Source organism: Eleutherodactylus coqui, chromosome 11 (assembly GCF_035609145.1).
Source record: "Eleutherodactylus coqui strain aEleCoq1 chromosome 11, aEleCoq1.hap1, whole genome shotgun sequence".
In the NCBI taxonomy this organism is placed as follows: domain Eukaryota; kingdom Metazoa; phylum Chordata; class Amphibia; order Anura; family Eleutherodactylidae; genus Eleutherodactylus; species Eleutherodactylus coqui.
Genome location: NC_089847.1, coordinates 127649608 through 127668488, shown reverse-complemented (window position 1 = coordinate 127668488; position 18881 = coordinate 127649608). Strand labels below are relative to the sequence as shown.

Below are 18881 nucleotides of genomic sequence, written 5' to 3'. Positions count from 1 at the left end.
TGATGGCGGACATCGGGCCATGGATCTCTGCAGTCTGCCGGGCACCGGACCAGCGGCTTGTTAAAAAGCTTTTCTCACTAAAATCAAAGAAAATAAGTTTTTCTTGTTTTTTTACGTTTTATCCTTTTCTGGGTAAGCTGCGTAATATCTAATATGGCAAAAACCAAAACGCCTCCTATGGAGGTGACACCCAGTTTTCATAGACCAGACAATAGAAAATTGGCTACCAAAAGTAGCCAGACAACCCCTTTAACAAGACAAAAGCAAAAACAAACAAACACGTTTCAACCCCAAAGTGGGGTCTTCCTCAGGTATCTCCCTGGCATCGCATCTGCCAGTTTTTGGGGAGTAGCGCCTATGATAGCTGATTTCTTCTTCTTGGACATGGATTCAGCAATGGACTCCTACCCAAAGATGTCAGTAGAGTTCATCACATTCCACTCCACCGAATGATGATCAACGGGCCGATTAGCCGAACGCCTCCTATTAAGTGAACTAGTCCAGTGCCAGATATACAAAATGACAACGAGGAGAATGTTTAAGGGAAGGGGTGCTGTTGCATTCCTTGTATGGTGCCTCAAATCAAAAGTGCGCACCATGCAGTATGCAACCCAAAGTGGAAGAGAGATAGTAGGATTATGCTACAAAGCAATAGAGCCAGACTCATCAGAACACCCACAGGGTTTGTTGGCAGCAACTGGTAAGTGAGGCCGCCCTCAGTAAAACCACTAAGTGCGTACACCATTAAATTGGTGAACAGCAGACTTGCTGCAAACAGGGACCGAGGCATTAGTCAGCGTTCAGACGGCTCTTACAAATTCTGTACTTCAGCGCTCAGGAGAAGACTGAGACAGTTGTATTTAGAAAAGTTGAGCCTTAAAGGGGTTGTCCCACTTCTAGCTGTTTTGCTGCAGAAAGCAGACAGCTCCATACATTGCGCAGTGGCCCGGGTTGGTACTGCAGGCTGAGTCCTAATTGAAGTGAATGGAAATTAGTCTGCAGTACCTACAGGGGCCACTGCACAATTTACGGAGCTGTCTGCCTCCTGCTGAAAATGGCTAGAAGTGGGACAGACAACCCCTTTTTGAACCTCAGATACATTGTTATTGGAGTTTATCTAAATTGCATCTCTGGTTTATCACGTTGAGAGAAGTGAAATGTTAAAGACGAACTGGTGTGACATTACGTGATTTGTCTTTCTGTTCCACAAGACTGATTCTTGTGCATGAACCATTATGAATCCTAGGATTTAGTTTGCCGTAGCTAGCGTTGGGTAAATGTACTGTACAAGTGAAGCTGCATGCTGATTATCGTATGACTCACTTTCATTCCTTTGTTCATAGATGAGTATGACTTTGTAACTCCTTCGGCTGCATCGTATCCTGAATCTGCATCACGATACCACCAGCCACGACACCACTTACGGCCGGCCAGTGTCATGGGACGTGTAGTTCCACATCCAGTGGTTTAGATAATGTGGATGTGTTGCACTTGCTACATCCTAAAGTCATGATTTTGGACTCATTAGTTCCTGTTGCGGTTGCATTTTGGAACCTTCTCCCTTCTCTTCGTCTTGCCCCCTGTGATTAAGGCAGATTCTGGGCTCGGCAGATAGGCTGATTAGAGTAAACACAGTGCAGGCTCATTTGTACAGAACAGATTTAAGAATTTCTGTTGTTTTTTGCATTTGTGAAAACAATTTGGAAGACAATTCGGGCATTGGCAGGACGCGGAGTAGTTTTGCGCTCAGTCTGGCACAGCTTTAAACATACAACTGGGAAAGCAACGGTTTTATTGATTCTCACTTAACAGAAGATCTGCTCAGATGTCAACACGGAGAATAGAGTCCAAGGAATAAGTCACTGATATAGGGAAATAATGCAGCGTAGGAAGCCATCGCTGTGTTACCATACAGGATACCACCAATGTGGTCCAACCTCTGCTGGACAGTTCCTCGGGGGTGGGGCTTCTTAAAACTGCTGTCAGTGGATTGGAATGTAGTTCTGTGCTTTGACCAGATGGGGCAGAAAATGTATTTCTTAACTTTTTTTTTCTGTCAAAGGGGTTGTGCCATCTCGGCACTTCCTGACTGAAATGAGAAACCCGCGGCAGTTTCCTACCACTTTGCTGGGTGTTATGGAAACTGCCAAGCACAGCAGCCTCATGCTGCTTCGCAAATCCCATTGAAGTAAAATTGCATTATGGAAACAGCGTAGCATAGAAGTGCTGAGATGGGAATACCTCTTTAAGTTCAGGAATAAATAAACTTGTATTGGGGGGTTGATGATGTCATGAAACTGATGATGTCATAAAGGTTTTCGGCATTTAGATTTTTTTCTGTGGCTCGTAGCTTCTTGATCTTACAAGCCTAACAGGTAGACATTGAGATTCTGAGCTGATAGACGTTAAAGGAGCACTCCACCCAAAAAATACACCCCCTAGTGTAGGGTGGGGGGAAGGGGCGGAGCATGAATCTTCTGGCATTCTTTGAATTACCATATCATGCTCCGCCCCTTAGGTCCGCATTAGGCATAACGCACTGTATCAGTTTTGCCTGGAGGGTTCCTTTATTTAATAGCCTATAGAAGAAAAAAAATTAGTCTCTTCTTTGTTTTCTGACTCCCCCCCCCCAGTAACTGTGACCGATTCTTGTAAAGCTGCATTTCATTGTCCGCCACGTCAAGCTGTCAGGCCGCTCACTCGTGTAACAACGTGTCTGCCGCGGCGGGACATTAAGATCTTCATTTTAATTTATGTTTTATTGCTTTGCAAATTTGGGACTACAAATCAGACATCCAGAATTGCTGCAAAATGTCAGCAAGCAGATGGCGCCCCTCTACAGAGGGAACTTCAGAGCGGCATTTTAAGTAACCGTCATGTCTTCCACGGGGGAAGAATTATCGGACAAATGTAGAAGAACAGGCTGTCGCTTTGTTTCAGAGCGCTACACTCTTCTCATGAAATACTCTAAGGCCTCGTGTACGCAGCAGAACAGAGCGCACGGTGCATGTTCAGAGGCCCGGCGGTGGCATAATACAGAGCTGCGGGCACCGGCGATATGGCACTGTGTCACAGAGACATTGGGCTGCGAGGTATTTAACTATTCCATTCCTCTTATCAAGAGCCATAAGTATAGTGATAGAGCCCCTATGTAGACCCTTGTAATAGCACCTCCAGTGTGGCCCCTTACAGTATTAGTGCCCCAATGTAGACCCTTATATTAGTAGTGCCCCTATGTAGACCATTATATTAATAGTGACCCTAATGTAGACCCTTATAATAGCACCTCCAGTGTGGCCCCTTACAGTATTAGTGCCCCAATGTAGACACTTATATTAGTAGTTCCTCTAATGTAGACCATTATATTAATAGTGCCCCTAACATAGACCCCTATAATAACACCTCCAGTGTGGCCACATTGAGACATAGTATTAGTGGCCTAAATGTTGTCCCTCATAGTAATAGTGTCCCCGAAGTAGACCCTTATAGTAGCACCTCCAATGCGGCCCGTTATAGCATTAGTGCTCCCAATGTAGACCCTTATATTAATAGTACCCCAACGTAGACCCTTATAATAGCATCTCTAATGTGGCCCCTTATAGTATTAGTGCCCTCAATGTGACCCCTCACTGTAATAATACCCCCAATGTAGACCCTTATAATAGCATCTCTAATGTGGCCCCTTATAGTATTAGTGCCCTCAATGTGACCCTTCACTGTAATAATACCCCCGAAGTAGACCCTTATAGTGGCACCTCCAATGCGGCCCGTTATAGTATTAATGCCCCTAATGTAGACCCTCATATTAATAGTGCCCCAACATAGACCCTTATAATAGCATGTCCAATGTGCCCCTTATTGTATTAGTGCCCTCAATGTTACCCCTCATAGTAATAGTGCCCCTGATGTAGACCCTTATAATAGCATGTCCAATGTGGCCCCTTATAGTAATAGTGCCCCCAATGTAGACCCATATAATAGCACCTCTAATGTGACCTCTTATAGTAATAGTGCCCCCAATGTAGACCCTTATAATAGCACCTCCAATGTGGCCCCTTATAGTAACAGTGCCCCCGAAGTGGCTCCTTGCTTACAGTAGCAGGCCAGCGACTCTTGCCAGCGGTGCTGTCATTGCAAACCTCCTGTCACGCTGCAGCGTTGCTCGCTCACATCACCCGGCAGCATCAGAGTCTAACTCCTCCGCTGTGTCTCGCGCTCCATACAGCATAGTCTGAGAGCTGGAGACAATGGAAGGAGGCGGGCTCTGGTGCTGCCAGGTAATTGCATGACTGGGTGGCGCTGCAGCGTGGTAGGAAGTTTGATATGACACTGGCTGCGGGAAGATGATGGCGCCAGGCCCGTAGCCATTAGGTGAGATTATAATATGGACGGCTTGGACAGCGGTGGGCACCTCTGGAGCCTCGGTCCAAGGGCAGTCGCCTGAAATGTCCCTATTATAATCCGCCATTGGCATGCAACCTTTGGACTATGGATATGTTTTGCATTCGCACTGGGAGCTTTCCCGGCACGTATACCAACTGTGTGCACATAACATGAAGGGGACATAGGCTTACTGCACTTTTGTAGCGATCTGCCTTACGTTATGCCTTCTACTCTAGTCACATGCAGAGCTGCAGTAAAAATTTTGCTTTTCTGTTGCCCCCTGCTGGAGCGAGGTCTGTATAACATCATGATCTTCTTTGCTCAGTAAACTCTCCATCCCTTCTGGACATACAAGGTCCAACATTTCCTAGTGTAGGGTTGCATCTCGAAAATATAGCGGTTGTCTTGCTGTCACTCGTAATTTAAAGCTTCTCTTTTTTTTCTCCACAGAGGGCACCAGCGAGCAGGAATATGTATCTTCTGAGATCCAGCTCCTCTATTACCCCAGTATTACATACACCATCATCGGGAGCTCCGTCATCTTCGTATTGGTGGTGGCACTGTTGGCCCTCGTCCTGCACCATCAGAGGAAACGTACCAACCTCATGAGTCTTCCTGTACATCGGCTGCAGCACCCACTGCTTCTCTCCAGACTGGTGGTCCTGGACCACCCACACAACTGCAGAGTTACCTACAACGTCAACAATGGTGTCCATTACGTGTCTAGTGAAGACTATCAGCCACCGGTTAACATTGAATCTCCACCGTCTTATACCGAGGCAGTACTGGACGACAAGTGAGTGTCTCTGCTGGTCTTTGGTTTGTATGTACTGCCATCACTCTATATAGGGGTGAGGGTTGGGTTTGTTTGGCTGTATATATCTACGTATATCAATGGTCTTCCACCTGTGGTTCTCCGGCTGCTGCAAAACTACAATTTCCAACATGCTGGGAGTTCTAGTTTTGCAACAGTTGGAGAGCCACGGATTGGAGACCGGTGATCTACTGCTGCATCGGAAATATTCACCCCCCTTATAACAAGGGTCTTTAGTACTTAGTAGAGCACCTTTTACTGTCATGACTTGCAGCAAACTTGATGCATAGCCAGACAACAGCTTCTAACAGTGTTCCTGGGGCGTTTTAGCTCATTCCTCATAAGTAGTGGCTGCCAGTTCACTAATATTCTTGGTTTTGCTTGCTAAAACCACCTTCTGAACATCCCACCAACGATTTTCCATAGGGTTCAAGTCAAGCGAATCTTCCAAGACTTCCTCTGAAACCAAGCCTTGGTGGACTCTGAGAGTATGCATGGGATTATTGTACTGTTGGAAGGTCCAGTTATGCCCAAACTTCAGCTTCTTCACAGAAGACATGATGTTTTCTCGTAGGGTTTCTTGATACTTGATTGAATCCATCTTGTCCTGCAGGGTTCTAGCGCCAGCAAAAGAAAGCAGCCCAAGAGCATCACCGAGCCACCTCCTTGCTTTACTGTAGGCAGGGGGTTCGCTATTCTTCTTCCTCCAGACCTACCGCTCATCCATAGGGACAAAAAGTTCCAGTTTTGTTTTATTGCTTCATAGAACAGAATCCCCAAACTTCTGTGACTTATTTATATGGCTTCTGAGCATATTGGAGGAGACTTTTCTTCTGCTTTTGGGTCAGCAGAGGTTACGTCTATGAGTTCGGCCATGAAAACCTTCAGCCTTTAGTATGTGTTCTACTGTGCAACAGAAACCCCAGTGTCTGCTGCCACCAAATCTTGCTGCAGGTCTTCTGCAGTCATTCAAGGGTGTTTGACCATCTGCCTCCTCAGAAATCTGGTGGCAGCCAGTGACAGCTTCCTCTTCCTGCCATGTCCAGGTAGTGCAGCCAGTGTTCCTTCAACTTTGAGCTCGTGAAGTACTTCCAACAAAGCCCTAGATGGGTCTGGGTATTTGATGTGTTTTATCTCAAGCACACCTGATGCAACTAATGAAGCCATTGAGTAGTTGTGTTAGGTGTGTTTGAGACAAGACCCGATTTGTAAATCTGTGTTCTTATGAGGAATTTTGCAAAAGAACTAAACATTTGTAAATTTTACAAATAAACCTAATTTTAAGTTGGGTTTGAATAATTTTGATTGCACCTGTATATGAGTGTAGATCGTATAATAGAGTCTCCTTTACATTGTAATTGACTTTGGGCTACAGTCATATAGAAATCCTTAGCGACAAGTATTCCTATGATTTACGCCTGACTGTGCAATAGAAGTGAAAATGTGTCCTCCTCTTTCAGCTCCTGTCCACCTTGGTTCTCGCTGCCGCCACCACCCTACTCTTCAGATGTGGAAACTTCCAGCCAGACAGAACTTCCACCGTATCGCTCTCGAACAGGCAGCGCCACAAGTACAGGCTCTACAGGCAATACCCTGGATACACCCAGCAGCACTTGGGACTCCGCTAGCCCCTCTGAAGCACAGGAAACTTTGTCATCCCCCAGTGATTCTCAGCTAAATGCTGTGCTGGAGGTCTGAAGGTCGGGACCCCCAACCAGGATGAAGAAGGTCCTACAAAATACTAATTGTGGGGAGGGAGAGAGACTAAAACGTTTCATGGGTTGGTCTGCGGCAACTTGTTACCAGCAGATGTTCCTTATATTTTTATAGAGTGCAGAGGTATATTTTTTTAGGTGTTTTCTCTCTTTCCCTTTGTATTGTTTTTATGGTGTTGCTGTTTTTTCTTCTTCGTTTTCCTCTAAAAGCAATAAGGCACTTAAACCAGACCACGCCGTGGCTTGTGTGGTTGGTACTGATGCTTCCACCTGGGGCTGCAGAGTGATATTTCGGAACGCTGAAGGTTTCAAAACTTAGAATCTTCTTAAAAAAAACCCTCACCTCTCTCGGAAACCATAGAGGAAGTCATTTCTTGTATGGAGTCAATCTTAAAGGGGTTGTCCAGATTTACCAAAACATTGCCTGCTTTCTTCCACAAATAGTACCACACTTCTCCATAAGTGAAGTCTGGTATTGCAGCTCAGCCCTATTCATCCAGTGAGCTGCAATACTACACACAACACGTGGACAGGCGTGGCACTGTTTTTGAAGAGAGTAGTCATACTTTTCTAATCCTGTACTATCCCTAATGTATTCACTTAGTTAGAAACCAAAAATAGGTCTTTTACCACACAAACGCCCCTTTAAATTACATTGCTGTCTCCATTAATGGTTATTCCAGGCAGCGCCCGCTGTCAGTGCCGCTATGCACAGAAGTTGGAGTGGAAGCCACTCCTCTGACCCCTGTGTAGTGGGCAGCGTTTGTAATTGCAATTGCAACTCCTATTGGTTACAGTGAGAGCTGCGCCTGCAATTCCATGCACCGGCCACTACACAGAGATCAGAGCAACGACTTCCGCTCCGTCCCCGGTGTATCCCAGCACTGACAGCGGGCGCTGCCTTGAAAACCCCTTTAAATGCAATTAGGGTGCAAAAGGAGTATGGTATAACGAACCTAATCCTCACTTGACAGGAGGCAAAGCACTTCAAATGAGTCTAAAGGTTGGGGAAAACTCAACTCTTGAACCTTCTGGCCTCCTAGAAGCACTTACAGGCCACTTCCCGATGAGAAGGTGGCACATTGGCACTTCCAGGTAAACAATTTAAAAGGGGTAATTGCTCCTCTGAGTATAGTCTTACGCTGGCATCTTAACTATGCCAGTATTTAAAGAGTACTTAAAAGTAGAAAGAAGGGCCTCCAATAGCGTGGTGGTCAAGAAACCGTATGGTTGTGCTACTTGCCTGCCACAACTCATACCAGCAGTTCCTCCACCCAGGTAACCAAGTGGCAATGGGTAAATGGAGGCTAAGTCATGGGGTGCTATGGACGGGCTCCAAAGAAGCTACAACAACCAAAGAACAGAATCCCCCCCACCCCCCCACCCACCCAAAAGAGCTTTATTGTAGAACTCTGAAGGAACGCGTTTTGAGTCTAGAATGGTCATTTATTCACACGTGTTCAGTACAAAATGTACAGTTTCAAATCATCGAAAGGACAATTTGTGCATGACCCCCCCCCCCCCCCCCCAATTAGATTTACTGCACTTCAGAATGTAAAGTTAGGTCAATGGCCTTGAAGGGGACCTGTCACTAGAATTGCTGCTACCGAACCATGCCCACCATTTTTTTGGTCTTTACAAAGCACTTGTATATTACTGCTGCGTCGTGCAGTGTAGCATATACGTCTGGTAAAGTAGTTTATATAACTCCTGTTTCCCATTCAGGTAGGTGCTCTTAGACCATGAGAACTGCCAGTGATCCCCCTAGACAAGATCCCTTCCTTTGACATGGTTGAGGTCCACTACGTCATCTGAGGACGTCAAGAACAGCGCATGCACAGAGAAAACCCGGTGCCTTGTGCCCCTTGACCTCTTGTGCTGTCAAGGACCGGCGTCGGTGCCGCCTGTTTCAGCCTGTTGTGGACTGAGGTCCCTGGTTTTTTCTACACATGCGCTGTTTCCGATGTTTCGAGCTGGCGTTTCTGGATGACGTAGGCGATATCATCCACATTGGTCAACACAAGGGGGCAACTTAGGGTGATTTCCATTGGCCGATGTTCTGTTTGGATATATACACTGGACCATTGTGAGCGCAGCAGCTATATAAATTCACCCCATGCCAGCTCCCTCTCCTTTGACTAATGTGATAATATTCCCTACATCGTCCTCAAGTCATTGTCCTCTCAAGACATCAAGAGCGGCGCATGCGCAGAGGAAACCTGATGCCTTACGTTGCTTGACCTCACACGCTGACCAATCAGTGCTGAAGACCAGCGCATGCACTGCTTATTTTGCCCTGTTGTGAGAAGAGGCACTTCTGGGGTCCCAAGATGATGACTGGCTGGTGGAGGATGAAGGGAATGTCATCCACGTCAGTCGAAGCAAGGGAGCCGTCTTAGTGCGATTTCCACTGGCAGATCTCAGGGTCCGGCTACGCCCACTGGACTGTCGAGCGCTAATTAAAGGGGTATTCTGGTTAAACAAAAAAGGCAATGAATTACTAGTTGGTCTGGGGGGATCTGACAGCTGAGACCCCCACGACCATGAGAACGGGGGGCCTGCTTCCAATTGCTTCTGCATTGCAGCTTTGATCAAAACGATGTCACTTTGAATGAGGAGCTGGCCGAGCATACGCACTGCTACTCCATTCATTTACATGGGGCTGATGAAATAGCATAACATATGCGCATGCGTGGCCACCTCACCAATCACCTCTGTTCTCGGGATTGGTGGAGGTACGAGTAAACAGACCTGCACTGATCTGTCAGTTTTCACCCAACCAATGGATGGGTGAAAACTAGAGATGAGCGAGCACGCTCGGATGAAGCAGTTACTCGAGCGAGCACGCTCGGATGAAGCAGTTACTCGAGCGAGCACGCTCGGATGAAGCAGTTACTCGAGCGAGCATGCTCGGATGAAGCAGTTACTCAAGCGAGCACGCTCGGATGAAGCAGTTACTCAAGCGAGCACGCTCGGATGAAGCAGTTACTCGAGCGAGCACGCTCGGATGAAGCAGTTACTCGAGCGAGCATGCTCGGATGAAGCAGTTACTCGAGTGAGCATGCTCGGATGAAGCAGTTACTCGAGAGAGCGTGAAATAGGGGATGTCATCTTTGACAAAGGAAGGAGATCGTCTTAGAGATCTCACGGCTTTAGCAACCAAGCAACATTCAGGCTTACAGAATCACGGAGGCGGAAGGCTCATTCCTCCAAGACGTTCTCGCACCTCAGGTGTTTATTGGCTCCATCCACGAAATGTCTTCCTTTTTATCTACTGCTAGGAAACCGTTGCCTTCCTAGAAAATTGTTATGATTGCATCTGTCCCACTGGCAGCTCATTTCTGCTCTTCCGTGAGATAAACTTGACGAAGACTTGGAAATTTGTCTTTTTTCTTTTGAAGCTCCAGACAGGCAATTATTTGAATAGAGACTTGAGTAGTGAGAATTATCATATACGCAGAAAACGAGAGCAGCTCAAAGTAAGAAAGGAGGAAAAACACCGAGATCTGAGGAGTAAGGGAAGGCAAATTAATATGAACATCTCTGGCGCCATCACCATATGAACGAATACAAGTGTCAGCGCCTCCGAGTGTGAACAGTGGCAACCACACAATAGGAAACCGAGCGTGATCTATCGCCCCACTGCGAAAGAAGCACTTAGTGTGCCGTCCCATGCTCCTCCGGGGCTGCGGCTCCCAATGCCGCGGCATCTCTCAGGCGCCATGACTAATTCATCCTTCCTGCACTTATTGGATAAAGAAAGCCTATGTAACAATCCTTCATTGCCCGACAATCGCAGGACACATTATGGTACGAAACGGGTCTCACAACCAGCAAGGAGCTTCCCAGAAGTGACCAAAGCCGTTTAAAGGGGGATTCCAGTAGTATCCAATGGAATGTAACTGTTGGGTATGGGAACCTCGAATTTCACCAAAGCTTAAAATGACCAGGTCCAACTTTGGGGGTCAAGAGAAAGATGAAACTACATGGACGGACGCCAAAATCAACGGACGTGGTGGACACTACATGTGGGCAGTCCTTCTGTACATTGGTGTGTGTGGGGGGGGCAATTACCAGCTCCCAGACTACCTTTACCTGTCTGATTTGATGTTTCATATTAGCAGAATACCCCTTTAATATCTGTTTGCACATTGTGCCTTTTCTAACCCATTATCTACTTGAATGGAGGCTGCCATTTTGTGGGATGATGTCACCATTAGTTTAGTGACATCATGAAGAATGGCGTTAAGGCGACCCTCCAGCCCTGAACAAACCAAGATGGACACTACCTGATGTACAGTGTAGATTACCATCCATCAGTAGTGGGACCGCTCCTCACATGGGCTACACTGGTAGCATGTAGTGTCTCTTAGACCAGGGGTCCCCAATTCCAGTCCTCAGGGACCACCAACAGGTCATGTTTTCAGGATATCCTATGGTATGAACACCGCTGGCAATGTCTGAGGCACCGACAATAATTACATCACCTGTGCAACACTGAGGAAATCCTGAAAACACGACCTGTTGGCGGTCCCTGAGGACTGGAGGTGGGGAACCCTGTCTTAGACTACCAATGCATACTAATGTCTAGTATGCATCAGAGAAGCGGCCATCTTTCTTCCTCCAGGCCCGGAGGGTCGCTTTAAAATGACACTAAATGTAAGGCCAACTCATAAAATTTCTACATGTATGGGATAAAGTAGCAATTACAGGAAGTGGAGAACTTTCTGGACTTCCTGTTTATCACCTTGTTAAAGGGGTTGTCTGGATTCAGGACAGTTTTTTTTTTATGCAGCTGCAAATGTGTTAAAATAACAAAAGTAGCCATTCTTATCCTCTCCTGCGGCAATCCAGTGCTGCAGTCCTCCTGGTTTTTCTTGTGGAACGGATGCCACCTGACCGCTGCAGCCAATCAGAGGCCACAGCGGTTTGGTACCATTCTCATGGCATCATGGCTCCAAGCATTTGAGCCGTGATGCCATCAGAACTTCACATGATCATGTGGCCTATGTGGCGGTCAGTTAATTTCGATGGTACAGAGTGTAAAGTCAGTAGAAATGCAGTCCTAAGCTCTCGCTCAAGACCTGAAGGTTGTTCGTTCAGGTAGCTGACTCAAGGTTGACTCATCCTTCCATCCATCCGAGGTCGGTAAAATGAGAACCCAGCTTGCTGAGGGGCAATAAATAAATTACTTGAAAGCGCTGTGGAATAAGTTGTCATACAAGTAAGATTTTTTTTTTTAATTGGAGTGACGCTGGTTATTGCACTTCCGCTCCTGGTGTTCGGCCCTGCTGCACTGACAGTGGGCCAAACAAACAGCTGACTGGTGGGGATCTTGAGCGTCGGGTAACCAGCAATTACCTATTGATCACCCATCCTGAGGATAGATCATCAGTAGTTTTTGCCTAGAAAATCGCTTCAAAAAATTGTCTATGAACCAGACAACCCCTTTAAGGAACAATATAGTCAGCTTCAAAATGGCTGACCACAGGAAAGTCTAGGTTGATTTTAACTTTATAGAAAATGAAGATGAGTTACAACTTTCGATTTGGTGCCCCTTTAAGCCACAGGCGGCCATTTTGAACCCTTGAAGAAGTCTTTTCAAGTATAAATGATCTGTATCCCTCACCCCCTATTTAGACGAATAATCAGAGTGGCTCCACTTCCTAAAGACTACGACGGGGTGTTGCTCCGTGCTCTGTTCATTTTGGAGTATCGATGACGGCTCGCCAACGGCGGCCATTGTCTCTGGTAACAAGTGGCTCAGGCCAACCTGTGCGAGTGATCTTAGTGCATTCTTGCACTGTTGTTTACCCAAATCTGCAAGGACGTCTTTCCTAGCTGAGCAATATCTAGAGTTTTCCTTAGTTTTTGGTACTATGTTCATATTACTTCTCCTGTTGATGCTACTGGACATGATGGTCTCTCCATGTTGATATTGACTGGACATCGCTCCAGACGGAGGACCGCCTGCTTCACCATCTACATATTAAAGAAGACTTTCCAAGATTGTGTGTAGCTACAAAGCCTAAGCAGTATTTAATTGCTGCCTCCATGTGACTGTTGTGCATTAAATATCCTTTCGTGTTCATTGATATTCTATATGCTTGATATTACCTTATTTCTTGGGCTAATAGGTCACCTCCATGTGTGTTACATACAGCAAATGCTGAGAATTGCTTTGTATCCCCAGGGAGTAAGTTCCAAAAGGGCAGCCTCTAGCGGTGCTATGGGGAGTGATTGCCTAGCTCAGGTTGGTACCATGTGCTTCGCCCTTGGGGGCAGAGGGGAACTTGTGCAGGACTGCTACATTCCTTAGGTAGCCAATGGGTAACTGTCCCAGGGGTCACAACGCCCATCCAGCCAAAGAAGGATAGGAAATGTTCTATTGTGCCCCAGAAGGATGGTAGTGGGGAATGCATTTTCACTGGTGGCTCTAGTTGATCGATTGGGTTGTCCAATGATAAATTACTGATCGCATATCTGCATGCTAGGTCATCAATAGTAGATTGGTGGAAGTTTGCTGCTTGGGAACTCCGCTGATGAGTTTTTTCCAGGCCTGTGTTGTCATGCACTCTGCTGATTTCTCAGTAAATAGACAGCACTGTTCTTACTTTAGTGGCCAGGCTTGGTATTGCAGGCATTGAAGTGAATGGCAACTTTACCTGTAATACCAAAAATGGCCACTGCAGTAAGAACGGTGCTGTCGCACAAGTGCCCAGCAAACAGCTGATCAGCAGGGGTGTTGGCCCCCCGCCGATCTAATATTGAGGACATGTCCTGAGGATATGCCATCAATAGTTTACATTTGGACAACCCTTTAAATCTGTTTGCAATAGTTTTCTGTCACAGAAATTAGCAATGATCCCTTCCCAAGGTAGGTGGTAACAGATGCTGGGTCTTGTCTAAATCCGATCCCTTTAATCATAACTGGCTCTATGTGTATGTGGCTCCCTGTCTACCTTCTGCTTAATAAGTATAGCGCATAGTTACCAAAATTGCCATTGCCCCACTATGCCCAGTGCGCCCTGGCAGCTGCCAAGGTTTGCCAACAGTCCTGCCTTCCCTCATATCTAAATGATAGTATACCTACTGAAATCTTGTGCCTTGATACATTGAAGGTCAATCCTAATGGACGACAAGTCTGATGTACAGATCCCTTTGTGTTTGCCTATGTATGCACATGGATTAGGTGAAGATTTATAGTTGTAGCAGTGGATGGCTGGAAATTGCAGGATTCGGGGGGAATCAGCAAAGAGCGGACGCAATATTATAAATAATGTAACGTAATAAAGCAGATTTCCTCCTGAAATCCAAAAAATCATCTCTTTGTATATTTCCATATCACTTGTATCACGTCCGTCATCTATTACATGAGTAAAGCTCCGTTCACACCTCGCTCACAACTGCCAGCGTTCTGTTCAGTCAAGAGATAAACTAAAATAGTGGAATGCTGCATCTGTCATATGACTGACATCAATGGCACCAGATGGACCCCGTTGATCATATTAGGGTCCACCACGGTGCCTGACCTTACACTACAAAAAATAGTGCTTTGTTCTTTTTTCAAACTTTTAAGATGGAATCACCTGACGAAAGCCTAGAATGGAGGTGTGAACAGACGACAATAGTGTTTCGGTAACAATCATCCTTACAAAACACAAGGCAATTGACACCAATAACACGAATGTAGGTACTAAAATACTGCCCCCCGATGTACAAGAATATACTATGATACTGCCCCCTATGTACAAAAATATAACTACTATAATACCGCCCCCTATGTACAAGAATATAACTGCTATAATACCACCCCCTATGTACAAGAATATAACTACTATAATACTGCCCCCTATGTACAGGACTATAACTACTATAATACTGCCCCCTATGTACAAGAATATAACTACTATAATACTGCCCCCTATGTACAAGAATATAACTACTGTAATACTGCTCCTATGTACAAGAATATAACTACTATAATACTGCACCCTATGTACAAGAATATAACTACTATAATACTGTCCCCTATGTACAAGAATATAACTACTATAATACTGCTCCCTATGTACAAGAATATAACTACTATAATACTGCTCCCTCTGTACAAGAATATAACTACTATAATACTGCCCCTATGTACAAGAATATAACTACTATAATACTGCCCCCTATGTACAAGAATATAACTACTATAATACTGCCCCCTATGTACAAGAATATAACTACTATAATACTGCCCCCCTATGTACAAGAATATAACTACTATAATACTGTCCCCTATGTACAAGAATATAACTACTATAATACTGCTCCCTATGTACAAGAATATAACTACTATAATACTGCCTCCTATGTACAAGAATATAACTACTATAATACTGCCTCCTATGTACAAGAATATAACTACTATAATACTGCCTCCTATGTACAAGAATATAACTACTATAATACTGCCTCCTATGTACAAGAATATAACTACTATAATACTGCTCCCTATGTACAAGAATATAACTTCTATAATACTGCTCCTATGTACAAGAATATAACTACTATAATACTGCCCCCTATGTACACGAATATAACTGCTATAATACTGCCTCCTATGTACAAGAATATAACTGCTATAATACTGCCCCCTATGTGCAAGACTATAACTACTATAATACTGCCACTATGTGCAAGAATATACTATAATACTGCCCCCTATGTACAAGAATATAACTACTATAATACTGCCCCCTATGTACAAGAATATACCTGCTATAATACTGCCCCCTATGTACAAGAATATAACTACTATAATACTGCCTCCAATGCACAAGAATATAACTACTATAATACTGCCCTCCTCTGTACAAGAATATAACTATTATAATACTGCTCCTATGTACAAGAATATAACTACTATAATACTGCTGTCTATGTACAAGAATATAACTACTATAATACTGCCCCTATGTACAAGAATATACTATAATACTGCCCCCTATGTACAGCAATATAACTACTATAATACTGCCTCCTATGTACAAGAATATAACTACTATAATACTGCCCCCTATGTACAAGAATATAACTACTATAATACTGCCCCTATGTACAAGAATATAACTACTATAATACTGCCTCCTATGTACAAGAATATAACTACTATAATACTGCTCCCTATGTACAAGAATATAACTACTATAATACTGCTCCCTATGTACAAGAATATACCTACTATAATACTGCTCCCTATGTACAAGAATATAACTACTATAATACTGCTCCCTATGTACAAGAATATAACTACTATAATACTGCCCCCTATGTACAGGAATATAACTACTATAATACTGCCCCTATGTACTAGAATATAACTACTATAATACTGCCCCCTATGTACAGGAATATAACTACTATAATACTGCACCTATGTACAAGAATATAACTACTATAATACTGCTCCCATGTACAAGAATATAACTACTATAATGCTGCTCCTATGTACAAGAATATAACTACTATAATACTGCTCCTATGTACAAAATATAACTTCTATAATACTGCTCCTATGTACAAGAATATAACTACTATAATACTGCCCCCTATGTACACGAATATAACTGCTATAATACTGCCTCCTATGTACAAGAATATAACTGCTATAATACTGCCCCCTATGTGCAAGACTATAACTACTATAATACTGCCACTATGTGCAAGAATATACTATAATACTGCCCCCTATGTACAAGAATATAACTACTATAATACTGCCCCCTATGTACAAGAATATACCTGCTATAATACTGCCCCCTATGTACAAGAATATAACTACTATAATACTGCCTCCAATGCACAAGAATATAACTACTATAATACTGCCCTCCTCTGTACAAGAATATAACTATTATAATACTGCCCCCCTATGTACAAGAATATAACTACTATAATACTGCCCCCTATGTACAAGAATATAACTACTATAATACTGCCCCCTATGTACAAGAATATAACTACTATAATACTGCTGTCTATGTACAAGAATATAACTACTATAATACTGCCCCTATGTACAAGAATATAACTACTATAATACTGCTGTCTATGTACAAGAATATAACTACTATAATACTGCCCCTATGTACAAGAATATAACTACTATAATACTGCCCCCCTATGTACAAGAATATAACTACTATAATACTGCCCCCTATGTACAAGAATATAACTACTATAATACTGCTCCTATGTACAAGAATATAACTACTATAATACTGCTGTCTATGTACAAGAATATAACTACTATAATACTGCCCCTATGTACAAGAATATACTATAATACTGCCCCCTATGTACAGCAATATAACTACTATAATACTGCCTCCTATGTACAAGAATATAACTACTATAATACTGCCCCCTATGTACAAGAATATAACTACTATAATACTGCCCCCTATGTACAAGAATATAACTACTATAATACTGCCTCCTATGTACAAGAATATAACTACTATAATACTGCCTCCTATGTACAAGAATATAACTACTATAATACTGCCTCCTATGTACAAGAATATAACTACTATAATACTGCCCCCTATGTACAAGAATATAACTACTATAATACTGCTCCCTATGTACAAGAATATAACTACTATAATACTGCCTCCTATGTACAAGAATATAACTACTATAATACTGCCTCCTATGTACAAGAATATAACTACTATAATACTGCCTCCTATGTACAAGAATATAACTACTATAATACTGCTCCCTATGTACAAGAATATAACTACTATAATACTGCCCCCTATGTACAAGAATATAACTACTATAATACTGCCCCCTATGTACAAGAATATAACTACTATAATACTGCCCCCTATGTACAGGAATATAACTACTATAATACTGCTCCTATGTACAAGAATATAACTACTATAATACTGCCCTCTATGTACAAGAATATAACTACTATAATACTGCCCTCTATGTACAAGAATATAACTACTATAATACTGCCTCCTATGTACAAGAATATAACTACTATAATACTGCCTCCTATGTACAAGAATATAACTACTATAATACTGCTCCCTATGTACAAGAATATAACTACTATAATACTGCTCCTATGTACAAGAATATAACTACTATAATACTGCCCCTATGTACAAGAATATAACTACTATAATACTGCCTCCTATGTACAAGAATATAACTACTATAATACTGCTCCCTATGTACAAGAATATAACTACTATAATACTGTCCCCTATGTACAAGAATATAGCTACTATAATACTGCTCCAATGTACAAGAATATAACTATTATAATACTGCCCCCTATGTACAAGAATATAACTACTATAATACTGCTCTCTATGTACAAGAATATAACTACTATAATACTGCACCTATGTGCAAGAATATAACTACTATAATACTGCACCTATGTAGAAGAATATAGCTACTATAATACTGCCCCATATGTACAAGAATATAACTACTATAATACTGCACCTATGTACAAGAATATAACTACTATAATACTGCCCCTATGTACAAGAATATAACTACTATAATACAGCCCCCTATGTACAAGAATATAACTACTATAATACTGCCCCCTATGTACAAGAATATAACTACTATAATACTGCCCCCTATGTACAAGAATATAACTACTATAATACTGCGTCCTATGTACAAGAATGTAAATACTATAATACTGCCCCCTATGTACAAGAATATAACTACTATAATACTGCCCCCTATGTACAAGAATGTAAATACTATAATACTGCCCCCTATGTACAAGAATATAACTACTATAATACTGCCCCCTAGGTACAAGAATATAACTACTATAATACTGCCCCCTATGTACAAGAATATAACTACTATAATACTGCTCTCTATGTACAAGAATATAACTACTATAATACTGCCCCCTATGTACGAGAATA

The 18881-nt window shown here is 43.0% G+C and overlaps 1 protein-coding gene across 1 annotated transcript in view; it reads left to right on the top strand.

Moving 5' to 3' along the window:
- The window catches only part of LDLRAD3 (low density lipoprotein receptor class A domain containing 3), a 170200-nt gene extending 155968 nt beyond the window's left edge, over positions 1–14232 (top strand). The window contains exons 5-6 of the mRNA XM_066583491.1: positions 4834–5179; positions 6658–14232. Coding sequence (XP_066439588.1) covers positions 4834–5179; positions 6658–6895 — 584 coding nt within the window. The 3' untranslated portion in view covers positions 6896–14232. The remainder of the gene's footprint in view (positions 1–4833; positions 5180–6657) is intronic.
- The last annotated feature ends 4649 nt before the right edge of the window (positions 14233–18881 follow it).